This window comes from Stylophora pistillata, chromosome 9 (genome assembly GCF_964205215.1).
Source record: "Stylophora pistillata chromosome 9, jaStyPist1.2, whole genome shotgun sequence".
NCBI classification, from domain to species: domain Eukaryota; kingdom Metazoa; phylum Cnidaria; class Anthozoa; order Scleractinia; family Pocilloporidae; genus Stylophora; species Stylophora pistillata.
In genome coordinates this window covers 21,562,078-21,575,200 of record NC_142527.1, presented here as the reverse complement: position 1 = coordinate 21,575,200, position 13,123 = coordinate 21,562,078, and the positions used below count along the sequence as shown (strand labels likewise).

General features: G+C 37.5%; 1 protein-coding gene across 1 annotated transcript in view; it reads right to left on the bottom strand.

The window, feature by feature from the left end:
* LOC111344493 (uncharacterized) overlaps positions 1-11,007 on the bottom strand; it is a 29,976-nt gene extending 18,969 nt beyond the window's left edge. Inside the window, exons 1-17 of the mRNA XM_088734221.1 lie at positions 10,938-11,007; positions 10,319-10,686; positions 9,912-10,076; positions 9,593-9,706; positions 9,213-9,344; positions 8,082-8,178; positions 7,270-7,488; positions 5,979-6,193; positions 5,430-5,591; positions 5,088-5,255; positions 4,514-4,624; positions 3,886-4,002; positions 3,610-3,700; positions 3,099-3,476; positions 2,348-2,467; positions 1,607-1,741; positions 1,077-1,319 (exon numbers count right to left, since the gene is read on the bottom strand). Of these exons, the coding sequence (XP_088590347.1) occupies positions 1,077-1,319; positions 1,607-1,741; positions 2,348-2,467; positions 3,099-3,476; positions 3,610-3,700; positions 3,886-4,002; positions 4,514-4,624; positions 5,088-5,255; positions 5,430-5,591; positions 5,979-6,193; positions 7,270-7,488; positions 8,082-8,178; positions 9,213-9,344; positions 9,593-9,706; positions 9,912-10,076; positions 10,319-10,686; positions 10,938-11,007 (2,905 nt within the window). The remainder of the gene's footprint in view (positions 1-1,076; positions 1,320-1,606; positions 1,742-2,347; positions 2,468-3,098; positions 3,477-3,609; positions 3,701-3,885; positions 4,003-4,513; positions 4,625-5,087; positions 5,256-5,429; positions 5,592-5,978; positions 6,194-7,269; positions 7,489-8,081; positions 8,179-9,212; positions 9,345-9,592; positions 9,707-9,911; positions 10,077-10,318; positions 10,687-10,937) is intronic.
* Positions 11,008-13,123: the final 2,116 nt, after the last annotated feature.

The window sequence follows — 13,123 nt, the reverse complement described above, 5'->3', positions numbered from 1 at the left end:
TATATATATTATGTATTGCTATAAAAAACTAGAAAAGTATCATATAATCAATATGTCTTTGTGCCAATTTATTTTTTATTTCACATAAATTTCTCGCCGCATGAAATGATAGCCTTCATTCCAGTGAAGCAGTAAATACGAAAGTAAAATGAGCCCGACCTCACGCATTACATTATCATAGCGCACAATTATTTACACAAGGTAATATCAATCAATCAATATCCTTATATTTGATAGAATTTATCCCATGGAGACACAACAGCATACCTGTTTCACGCATTAAAGTTATAACAGACATCCCACGCTAACAATTTCACATGATTTGTTCAGATTGCTTGACTAACTTCTCACTAGATAATAGACCTCTACCTCATCTGGACAGAAAGTTCTGCTTCCTGTCCAGACATCATTGTTGTTGTATTTACCAGAATAAGAATTCCAATTGAAGTAAGAATTATAGTTACTATTTGCATTATCTGCGACGATAATATCATGTCCTCCACCAAATGTCGGACCATAATGGCTAAGGTCAAGTGTAGCACAATTGTAATTGTTAATGTCTTTTTTGAAGTACCCATATCCGTAGTAGTTTTTGAGAGAGAAAATAAAGGCTTTTGTTGAATAGGTATAGCCTCCAGTCCCTGAAACAAAGCAAAAAGGATAGATTAGAAGTGTTTGTCAGTATGCATTCGAATGAAAATATTTCAACAGATAATAAGGGCTTTCATGAAAAAGAAGAGGGAAAAGAAGGCCATGTGAGACCAATTTTTTCACATAGGCTCAGTTATATTTAAAATAGTGACGTCTGATCATAGCTTCAGCCTCTATCGCGATGAGATCTTCGACAGATCAGTTACCTCTATATAATTACACCATTTTCGCCCATTTTCCATATTTCATTACTGCCTAACAGAATAAACCAAGTGTCGATATAATATTAAATGAACGTTTTAACCAGACTAAGTGTTCTGAGCTTGATTTCATTTTCAAATATAGGTTTATGAGACTGGTATATTTGAGAAGACTTGATTGTCAATTGCTTTTGTAGCAAATACAGCGGCAGTTGGGCAACTTACCTGTCCATGAATGATCATAGTAACCCCCAAAAATGTAACCATGAGCACGAATGATTGTCACTGTGGGTCCTTGGTTATCACAGTAATTGTGAAATTCTGACACCCTCCATCCATAACTTGAGGCTCTATAGCACAGTCTCCAGTAACTCTTAGACGGACTCTGCAAGCGGGAATGCAGCCAGGAATGTAACTGAGAGATTTTTTTGGTATCTCCACCTATGATTCTCGAGTCAGTGAATCCTCCTGTTAAATAAAAAGGTGAACGAACGTAAGTGGTGTAGACATTTTCTTGTAGTGATCACGTCACATCCAAAGAAGAACTCGGGGCTAGGTTGATATGCATGCTTTGAGGACGAAAGAAGTTAAAAACAAAACACAACAAAACAGAACAAAACAAAAATCATTAAGTGACCCTTGTCGATTTTCGCTCGCCCAAACTTTTACTCGTCCGCAGAGGGATAGCCTCATTCAAAGTCAAGATTAACGGTTTTCCCAGGTAACGATGGTCCAACGGTGATTAATGGACTTACTGAAAGGATGACACTTGGTCCTGTTTCCATAGTAGTGAGCCACATGGTCACACTGGCACGTAAATGATCCTGGAATGTTGGTACATTTCGCGTTGGCAACACAGTCATGACTGCTTAGTGTACATTCATCGACATCTACACCAGGGGAAAAATGTGCATTCAGAGATTTGCGTGCACGCGTGGCGATGAAAACCTTCTTTTACAGTCTTCTTCACAGCCATTTTTGGGCATTCACCAGAAAGGGCTGGGCTTCTAGGGAAACCTCACTAATCGAAAGTCTTTCAAACGAGCAACTCACCGTTCATCTTGCCTGTCTAGCAAATTACGCTTATAACATGAACTTTTTTCATATTCTCTAGTTAACGAGAGATATTCACGTTTTCATACTACATCGCGTGTTTAATTTTGTTGCTTGAGTTTAAGCCTCAACATATTTCTCTATGTTACCAGCCTTTAGTGTGAGTTGAGGCGGTTTTTGGCCAAGATCTCAAAGCAGCTAAAGCAAAAGAGAATACGAACAATCTTAAAAGTCATGCAGCTTATTAACTGCTTTTAAAGTCAAACTACGGAGTGTGTCCTAGAACGTCATAAGAGCGAAACTTAGACAGGTCGAACGAAACGTGACAGGTCTGAGAACGGGGGCAGGGGCAGGGAATTTATAGTCTTATAATAACTAATGCATTACCTTTTTGGACTGAAATCAAGAATAAATGTGATGTGAAAAGTTAGTGCACAATGTACCTCTGCAGGTGATTCCATCTCCAGTGTAACCATTAACACAAGTACATGTATACGATCCAACTGCGTTTTGACACGTGGCTTTGCTATGACACCTATGACCTGAAGAACATTCATTTACGTCTGCAAAAGGAAAGAAAAATAATCATAAAGGGCTGTAATATGGGCAGAGTTTTTAACACGACTCGGCGAATGATGGTCAAACGTTCCCAAGTGAGAATCATTAACTAGTAATGAAAACAAAAACAAGAGCAACAAAAGCAGTAAGTCTGTGGGATTTATAAGTAAAAATCAAGTGATTATGATATTGCTGATTCAGCTCGTGGCTCTTTTTACATATACATAAGTCAGTCGCTCAATGGTCACTTAATCAGTCAACCACTTGCAATACATGATGCCTGTCTATTGGCACAAATCCCATTCTAGTAGCAGTCATGATTATTTCCTTTACATTCATCAAGGTCTTAAATAAAGAAAAAATTGAATGAAGAAACAAAGATAGGAAACACAAAAACAATGATTAAAAAGAAACGATCAAGAAAAGCAAGCTACCCATCGCAACTGTCTAGAAAAGGCCATTGGTGGGAAGGATGGAGGGAGGAAGGAACGAGGGTGGAAGGGGGATGGACTGATGTTAATCATTTCGAATTCCACCATTCCAATTTCTAATTAAAACCGAGCAAATATTAATTTTCAAGACTATGAATTCTTTCAAAGAAAGTGGTCTTGCAAAAGAGAAAAAGAATGCAATTACCTTCGGAACATGTGTAATTATGACACCTTCCACAATTAACGTCATTCCATGTGAATTTATGTCCAACTCCCAAGGTATGAACACAGTCCTCGTTCCGTCTGAAATCGTTGGGTTGATGTGGGGCCCAGTAAGTGAAGTTGCTTAACTGTTTACCGGCCCAAACAAAGGTGCCCTCGGTGTCTCTGTCATTAAATCCAATCCATCCTTTGTCTCCATTCAGACGGTGCTGTATGTAGACATTTTCTTCTTGACTTTTTACGGTGATGAGGCTGGTGTTGTATAGTTGGCAGGTTTTCTGTGCCTCGGTCCAGTTTTTGCATGATGTACTTGTGGAGTAGCAAAGGCCAGAAAAGTAAGACCAGCCAGGTTTACACACGTCTAAGCCGAGCAAACGTCACAGATATAGGTTAGTTAATTCACCTTTCTGCTAACATAACAAATAACACGTTTATCGGAAAAATTGAAAATGAAAGTATACATGGTAACTTTGTTTCATGCGGGTTGCACTTACCTGCCAGAACAACGTAAGACACGGTAACAGGGTCATGCTGATCAGCAAACAACTCCTTGAGACAAATACGAAATTCTGATGTCTGGATATGCTGCAAATAGGTCATTCAATCGAGATGAAATTCCTATGCTATCGTGAGTGTTTACATGCGCAGAAGAAGGATTATGCAGACATCGGTACAGGTTATAGACACACTTGAGTTGACTAACTGAACCGTCAAACTGCATAAGACGCATTAGTAAACAATTAAATGGTAATAAAGATATTAAAACACACCTCTATCCACGCAGTAACAGATATGTACTTTGGCTTTAGGTTGTTTCCTTCTGAATTGTGATTCGTGGTGATTAGCACCGTAGGCTCCTTGTCATAAGTCTTAACGAACTGCACGTCCTGTTAGGAAAAGCAGGCAAAGGTTTTCCACGAAATTATAAACATTGCACTAATAATAATAATAACAATAATAATAATAATAATAATAATAATAAAGTCCTTATTCCATCATAAGATAAAACTATATACCTTATGTTACAACGAATTCGGAAAAACTACAACAGAAATCTACATACATATTATGAATTAAAAAGTATGTCATTACAATAAATGGAGCTTAAATATTAACCTATTTACAAAGGTGTTCATAAAGCACTGTGTATTAATTTTCGGACTGAAACCTTTATTCAATCACATCGCATTAATAAGTCAAGCGAGACCTGTTGTTTGTACAGTTATGTCTGCTCAATTAAAAGTAAGGAATAAATACGAATAGAAAATAAGAGAAAATTAATTGAGTAACTAGACCTATTAAAAAGAAGAAGCTGCAATATGCGCAGCAATACTTCGCCGATATATTTACCAGCTCTAATATCTTTTTGTCGAACAAAGATACTTGTGTGCAGCCTACCTTGCAGAACGCACCATTGTACTTTGAAGAAACAGAGCTGTTGTTAGGAAAGTCTATTTTTCTACTTTCAGCGAAAAGCGGTCGATGAATTTCTTCAAAAGCCATCCAGTTCTTGAAAGACAAATTCAAACAATGTGTTGAAATAAAGTTTGTTTACCATAAACCAAGAAAAATTGGCAATTTCAGACTGAAATGTACAACGACAATGTTAAGACTGACTTCCATTCTTTGTGATCTTCGTGAAAAGTATTTCAACATTATTGGTCGAAAAATGTTGATTGAAATCGTTCTTGGGTCATGTGCCAAAGTTTTCGAATGACGTATGCCTCTCTTAATTTTGAATGAGGAAATTTTGTTTGACCAATAGCCTACTGACCAATCTTTCTGTCTGAAAGGCAAACAACCATAAAACTAAATAAATCCCGTCGAAAATAAGTAAAAAAGGAACAAACAATGAGCAAGCAAAAAATACAAAACAAAGCAAAATAAACTAACCAAAAAGTAATGTAAAACATAAAAAACGAAAAAAGCATTCACTGCCCAAGTTGTTAAATTATATTTAGTTGGTTCATACCACAAGGATGGCTTCATGTAGACCATCGTAGTTTTGTAACTCTCTGAGACAAATGTAAAAGGTAGAACTGGTAGCATTTTCTATCCACAGACTGGCGGCATCGTGCTTAAAAGCTGAAGTTACGTGATCTGCTGTCGCCAGAATTAGGGGTGTAGCTGCAAATTTATCCTTTGTAAAAAAATTATAGTTGTTAGTTGTCGACGAGGTAGAATGAAATGTGGTACGGTCAGTTGTATTTAGTATTTAGTCATTTTGTAAGGAATCATTAAAAAAGACTGCAATGGTAAAGATTTAAAACCACTATTGTAAAGGTTCGGCTGCAGTGTTGCAACTGGCGCTCACCTTTGGGAGACTAATTTCTATGCACTTCGTTCCAGTCCACCATTCTGGAATACGTGTATTTCCTGTCACACCTCCATTTGGAGCTCCCTGATAAGCCATCCAGTCGACGGTCGCAAATTCTTTTGTTCCGCGATCATTTCTTCCCGCAGCTGTCGCACAAACCTTTAAGAGAAAAGGACATTTGGTAAACATAATGTCCCGCATAAAATCGTTTTTTTTTTTTCTGGACAAATTTAACCTTTAAAATAAATCAATTTTCAAGTCAATTCACGAACTACTGCTGCTTTATTCCGGTGGCTAACTCAATGGTAAATCATTTCATCAATTAAAGATGATACATTTAGGACCCTCGGATGCATCAAGAGCATTGTTTGTCACAAGTGTAACAGTGCAGAAATGAAATAACCATCTTATTAAACATTTTACTGTTTCTTTTTTAGCTACCAGATAAATCTTCTCGAACGAGAGTTAGAAGGATGAGTTTGTATTGAAAACCAGATAATAAATATTGAATCAATTTTTCCGCCTGGTAATTCAAGAATGACCAACCCTGAAATTCTGGTAATTGACATTTTCCACCCACGAGACAGTGGCTTCGTGCACGAAATTCCTCCTGGTGGAGTTCCAGTAATTGATAGTAATCTGCACGTACACTTCCTTGTCTGGGTAGAATGAAAATGGCGGAAAGGTCACCAACTCGCAGGCCGTCTCTGCCCAGGGAACATCTCTCTTCAACTCAATTCTTCCTTTTTGAACTGGAAAACCTGAAGCAACATTAAAAGAGTTTCAAGCCGCTGTAGCCATGTGCTGTTATAGGTATTGGTCATTCTTTCAGGGCCTGGTTTGTGTCATTACGCTAATATCTGATGGTACCGAGCGCAAAAAAACTACATACACTCTAAGAAACTAAATAAACATTTATCCTGTCAGTGCTGAGGCGACAACTCATGTGATTTATCTTCATTTATCTCAATGAATTCAGTAGCAAAACGTATCCTAATGACACGAGCAAAGTTAAAGCACCAAAATCAAGCAAATGTTTCCCAAAGTTATTTGAGGTGCCAGTTAATGTACACTCATATGGTTGAGTATCCTCGAGTTTCATTCTTTCATGAATTAAGCAGCGGCACTCACGATTCATAAGTGGGTTTGAGTGTGTACCTATGAGCAGCATGAAACGCTCTTGATTCTATACCTGATATCTGTAGTTATAGTTATAGTTTTGTAGTTATAGATGTATAACTACATATATATTATACATATATACATACATACATACTTTATTGCATAGCTCCCCCCTGGGGGCTCTTCCGCCATACATGAATATAAGATATTAAGTCGTAAAAACGTCATAATAAGATAACATGATATTAAAAAAAAAATTAGCTTATATTTCAATACTAAAGTCACATGTTACGAATTAAGAATATTCTTAAAAATTTTCTTTTTAAAACCACTTAGGCTATCTGTGTCTCTGATAAATTTGGGTAAAAAATTATAACTTTTAGCCCCACGGAAGGCAAAAGCCCTTTGCCCAGCCGCGATCCTGCACTTGGGCAACGTAAGCTCGCTCTTCTGTCTGGTATCTCTTTGGTGAATTTCGGAACGTTGTTTAAATCGTTCACAGAGATAGTTAGGAGTCAAGTTTTTGATGCATTTATAAACCATGACTAAGTCATTAAAAAGTAGTTTTTTCTTTACGTTAAGCCATTTAAGAGACTTCAGTGCCTCTGTGATGTGATCGTACTTATATTGTACATCATATATATCAATACATATATTGATACACATAAAAGCATACAAACGATCGTAGACAGAAAAGTATCACTCCACTTCTTACCCATGCAACTTCCAGGATGATAGAGAGTGTGGTTGCTCTTCAGTCTGCACATTTCCAGCTCAAATATGCACTTATTTTTGAACGTGGTTGAGTTAGATGAACACACTTGTTCTTCATATGAAGGGCAGTTTTCTTCGCATACGCATCGGGCGTCAAATGCGTCGAATGCCTTGCAGACAGCAAAGTAGTCGCATGTAACGTTGATACACGGGTCAAGGTCTTTGGAATAGCATCAAATATAACCACCAAGTGAGCAGCTTTTACAGTAACTTAAGATAAAGGTGGGGTCTGAATGAGAAACTGACTGGCTCATTTTTTGTCGATTTCTACAACATTTGGCCTCTAAGATTGTTGTAAGTTCTCTCTACATTTTGTGATCATTGTTTTTGGGATTGCCACACTACAACCTAAAAGGAACACGATTCTTTCCTGAAGTAAAAAAAAAAAAAAGGGACTCCCGAGCCAACAAACGTATCAATAAACATGTTCAAAGACACCTTTCCCTTTTAATTGTTTTGAACTTAAGTATATCAGGATTCATTCTTTTTGTAGTTTTAAAAGAAACTGTAAATACAGCTAGAAGGCCACCTCATGTTAAAGGTGGCTTTGAATCGTGCGAAGAGAAAAAAAAGGCCCTAACAGAAAGGTAAATCTTCATATGCTGTTAGCAATTCGATGACAAAATATGGGGCCATTTAACTCATTTTCCTTGGGTCAGCCCATGATTTGGAACGATTATTGATTTCTGACATGCCTTTCAATCGGTGTAAAGACATGGGTAAATTAGTTTATAATAAATGTCTATTGCCCACCTCCAATGATAGCATAATGTACAGTTATTGGGTCGTGAGTCTTGCTCAGTCCTTGGCTGTCCTTTACACAAACCTTAAACGCTGACCTACTGACCTCCTGCAAAGACAGTTAAAAAGAAAAGTCAAATTAAATTTCTAACTTGACAGGCAATTCCCAAGAATTTTTACAGAAGTTAGTGTGGGAACGTTTAAGAGCCACTGACCATAAATATCGAGAATCCACCGACAGAAGCAAAATTTCGTAATTCATTTCATTTCTCCTACAGAAATTTTTTGATGAACCTTTTTCTTGAATGCTATCAAAACGTTTTATGGGGCTGTGCTTCCACCGAAAAATCGAAAAGTTCAAGATACGCGTAGATAGCCGTTTCCCCACCCCCCACCCTGTAAAGCAAGGAAAAATTCCGCAACTTCGGCAACTTTATACTCCACAATATTATGCAATCCCACTTTTAAAATTTACAGATGGTCGTTTTATCTCTTTTAAATTTCTTATTATGTTGTTACATTTAAGTCTACCTATTGACTCAATGAATAAAGGGGGTAAGTTTCTAGAGAAACTGTGGCGCTGCGTCGGTGGGGGTAACAAGGTAATTAGGTAATATCAACTAAGTTGAAATTAAAAATGGCCGCCGCAAAGACTTAAAAGGCTGACGTTTCGAACGTTAGCCCTTCGTCAGCCCTCGAAACGTCAGCTTTTAAATCTTTACGGTGGCCACTTTACAATTTCAACTTAGTTGAAATTACCAAATTACTTATTGAACCGTTGAGATTTTTGAGACCGTATTTTGTGTCTTTTTCGCAAGGGGTAAAATGCAGATCAACTTCAATGACCGATAAAAAGGAAAGCCACAGTTTACAGATCATAAAATACATCATCTTAAAGCTTCATACTTGTATCTTAATTCCTCCAATTCTCTATCGTGGTCCACCATAGGCGGCGCATCTAGGCTGAAAAGAGGTCTTTATAATCATTGCATGCCTTTTATTACTCCCCGGATGCTTTTTGCAACAACGAACCAAAAATATGGGTAATAAATCAGCTAAAACGCAGAAACCAAGGCAAAGAAACAAACCAATTGACGGATACAAGGATAAATGAAAAAATTAGTTCGTATTATGATTTGATACCTCTATCCAAACGTTTACAGCATTGTTACAGCGATCTTCAGGGTTTTTCCGCGATGCACTTGTATTGTTTTCGTGACTTCCGGATATCAGGACCGTAGGCGGCTCGTAAAATGGGTTTTCAAACTTGAAATCCTGTTTGTGACAGAATCAAAACTTTAAACAGTCTGCAATAGATCTGTTCGCGAAAAAAATCTATAGAGAACTTTTTTGACCTCGTCAGTTCTAGCTGTAAATGTTTTTTGAATTAATTTTTCAACTTAAAAAAAAATTAAATCGATTTTTCTTCCTATCAACTTGGCTATAGTCAACAACAGAAAAAGCAACAAAGAGAACAAAAAGCAAAACAAAACAAACAAAAAATTCATGGTAACAATTCCTACCTGGCAAAAAGCATAATTATTTTTTCGTAATGGAGGACCGTTTCCGGCGAAGTGAATCTTCCCTTCTCCAGTGAAGTTCCAGTTGGAAGGTAAGACGTCATAAGCAAACCAATGCTGGTGAAGCCAAAGGAATGAAGTAATTAGAAAAACAAAAGAAAGTTACAGTTATTAATGGCAATCTTTACACGATGAAAGATAACAATAAAAGAATGACTAGAACTAATAATCGTAACTTGCGCCATTTGATGGACCTCGGGTGTTTTAGTTCTGTCGCTAACTGACGAAGATCACATATCGTTAAATTATGAAAACTGCATACCACTTTTAGGCCCGAATGGATGCCATCAAATGTCATGAACTCTTTCATACAGACGTAGAACTCATTTTTATTGACACCTTCCAGCCAAAGATTCATAGAATCATGCGGTCTGTCTGTATGCTTATGCTGAACAGTGAAAAAAACTTGTGGCTTGCTCTTGAAACCCTGTGATTGAATGAGAGGGAAAGAAACCAGAGGTGTAACAATGAAAAAATTAAAATTTTACCGTTTTATTTTCAATGGCTGGTACAAAAAGGTTAAAAAATTTACGGAGATGCAAGTTTTGCTTTTGAAGGTGGCATTCAACGTATTTCTTTAGTTTCCTCAAATAAAACAAATATGCTGCATGCAAAGTACTAATTGAGCTGCACACTAAGCAAGTTACGAACACGGCAAATAAGACTTACGCTACGGTGCTTATCAATCATCGATACTCGTTTGCACTGTGTCCTTGTAGTCCATTCATCAAAGTTCAGGATGCCAGACTTGATTCCTTGATGAGACCCTTGGAATGCGAGCCAGTTAATGACAGACGTACCTTTCGAACCACTTCCTGCCTCGCGAACGCAAACCTTAAATCCTGACGTAGAGACCGATTTTACCCACGCTGCTGCTGGGTCGTGGATTTTGACATGTTTGTTCCCATGGCTAAGAGTAACAAATACTTTGACGTCACCTGAGCCCTGGAACCGCGTTTTGAAAGAGACGGACCGGCAACCATGATTGTTCTGGGAAGTGTCAGTAACGTCGACGCTTCCTGCTTGGAAGACATCCGCTAAAAATAATAACGAAAAAACGTTGTCATTATTCATGCTGAAGGTTAAAAAAAAAAAGAAAAGAAGACCAAAATGTTGGAATTTAAGTAAAGTTAGCTACACGCGATGTCTTTTGTGGGAATTTTAACCGTCAACTACTTATGATAGAATATATGCATACGCAGCGACCTTAGTTATATGAGACCAACGTTTCTCTAAATGATTTGGAAATATCAAATCAAACCAGCTGCAAAATTACCAGGACACTTACCGCTTGAAAGACATAGCTGAAGAGAAAACACTAAGAAACCAAACAGCACAAAAAACTTCTTTAAGGTCATTCTGTGACAGCTGTAGATATTGCAGTCTTGCTGAAAGTTCTTCTGATACCAAAGTTTCAGAACGAAATGCGAACAGAAGCAGTCGGAACATGCTTAAATGATGCCAGAATGAGGAAGAGTTACCTGATATATATTTGCCGGAAACGAGGAAAAGCGTGAACAGCTCAAAGTTGCTTGTTGGAGAAATTTCCGTCAGTCAGGAATAAATTAAAATGAACAACACAGTCATGACCTTTACCCAAAACAGAAGCAGTTGGAAAGTGCTTAAATGATAACGTCAGACTGGGGAAGAGTTGCTTGATATATTCGCTGGAAACGAAGATAGCAGTAGATCGCCCAAAGTTTCTTGATGGAAGAATTTCCAACTATTAATAAATTAGATAAAGAACGCAAATATGGCCATCACCCATTCTTTTGTGGAATTATTATCCTTTTTGAGAGATCGAAGAAGGAAATTTAAACTATTCGTTAGCTACTACGACTTTTGTTTCTAAGATCTATTTTTGTTTTTGTTTAGTTTTGTTCCTCTCTCGCTTAAGCACGCTAATACGTTCATAGCGCCTGATGTGCGCACTGCTTGTTGGATCATCCGGTCATCAAAATAATTCCGAATTCTTGGAAAAAGTTTCATTTCCCGCTGTCATCGAGGGTTAAGCAGCGCGACTGCTACCTGTAATTTCTTGACACTATGCCATCAAAAACAGGAAGATTTAAGAAAATTTTAATACTGGAAAACAGTAATACGTGCGGTGGATAAACAGTAAAAAGTATCGCATGATCTACTCCTTATGTTTTTGTTAATCCTATTATTTCGATATCAATTTAATTAGGACGAAATAACTAGAACTGATTTCTTTAATGATGTAAGGGGCAAATAATATTCTTTTGGCTCTGGAATACCGTCTTTTAATCCGTCACGATTCTAGATAGTTGCAGTTATTGTTAACCAGTTTCTGTTAGTTTACAGCTGGATCTTGGTATTCTTTTAGAAATATATTTGAATAGAAAGTTTTCACTTCTTTTTGTGTTAGAAAAGAAATGTCATTATTACTTTAAAGAAATGAACGTCGAGACTGTAGAACTAAATTAAAAGCAGGAGCTGAATAACCTTTTAGGAAGTAGAATAACTGGTCACTGGCCTGGGTGAACAGTAATAAAAAAAAAACAACAACAACAACAACTGATGATAAGGTGTAACTGATTAACCGGAACTACGTGCCTAACGTAATAAAAGGGACACTTAACCCTGCTTGAACTCGCGTCTAATTGATCACGATTCTGTTCAGCGGCATTAAAACATTAATCTACCAACTGGCTTTTGTTTGGTTTGAAAACGACCAGAACACAAAGGCAGCTTCAATTCCAAAACCTGCGATAATGTGATTGAGAACTTCGTGGACACGCATGCTGATGATTGAGTCTGCGTATTTGTCAATGCCCTCAATGGAAAAATCGATGTTCTGAAAGTTCACAAAGCTTGAGGTGAAAGCAGGAACTAAATAACCTTTATTTATAAGGCGCAATCGTTGCCGGTAATTCTTGAAATTATCCGGAAGATTTTAGCAAATGCTAACATCGGCGACGCAACACTGTTTAAGGGAGGTTAAGAGTATGCCAGAATGTGCCGCAATGAAAACTGTGTGCGTAAGGAGTCGAAAGAACAACAAAATGAGGATTAATTAATTACTGGTCTCGCTTACATTTAGAAGCAGAAGAGGAACAAACTACTGCTACTAACAGGCCATAATACGTGCGGTAGATAAAAGTTGGAAAGGTCGCACGATTGACTTCCTTTTATTATGAAAGTGAAATCACTAGAACTGATTCCTTTAAGGGAGGGAAGGGGAAATAACCTTGTTTTGGCTCTGTGAATAACTTTTAATCCGTCACGATTCCGGATTGATGCAATAACTGCTGATAGTTTCGAAAGAAACTGTTTGGGGCTGCGTCGGTGGGAGTAACGAAATAATTTGGATATATCAACAAAGTTGAAATGGTAAATTAGTCACCGTAATGATTACAAAAGCTGACGTTTCGAGCGTTAGCCCTTCGTCGGAGCGAATAGAGGAATTTTGGGTTGCGTGTGCTTTTAAAGGCAAAAAATGGAGCTACGTTA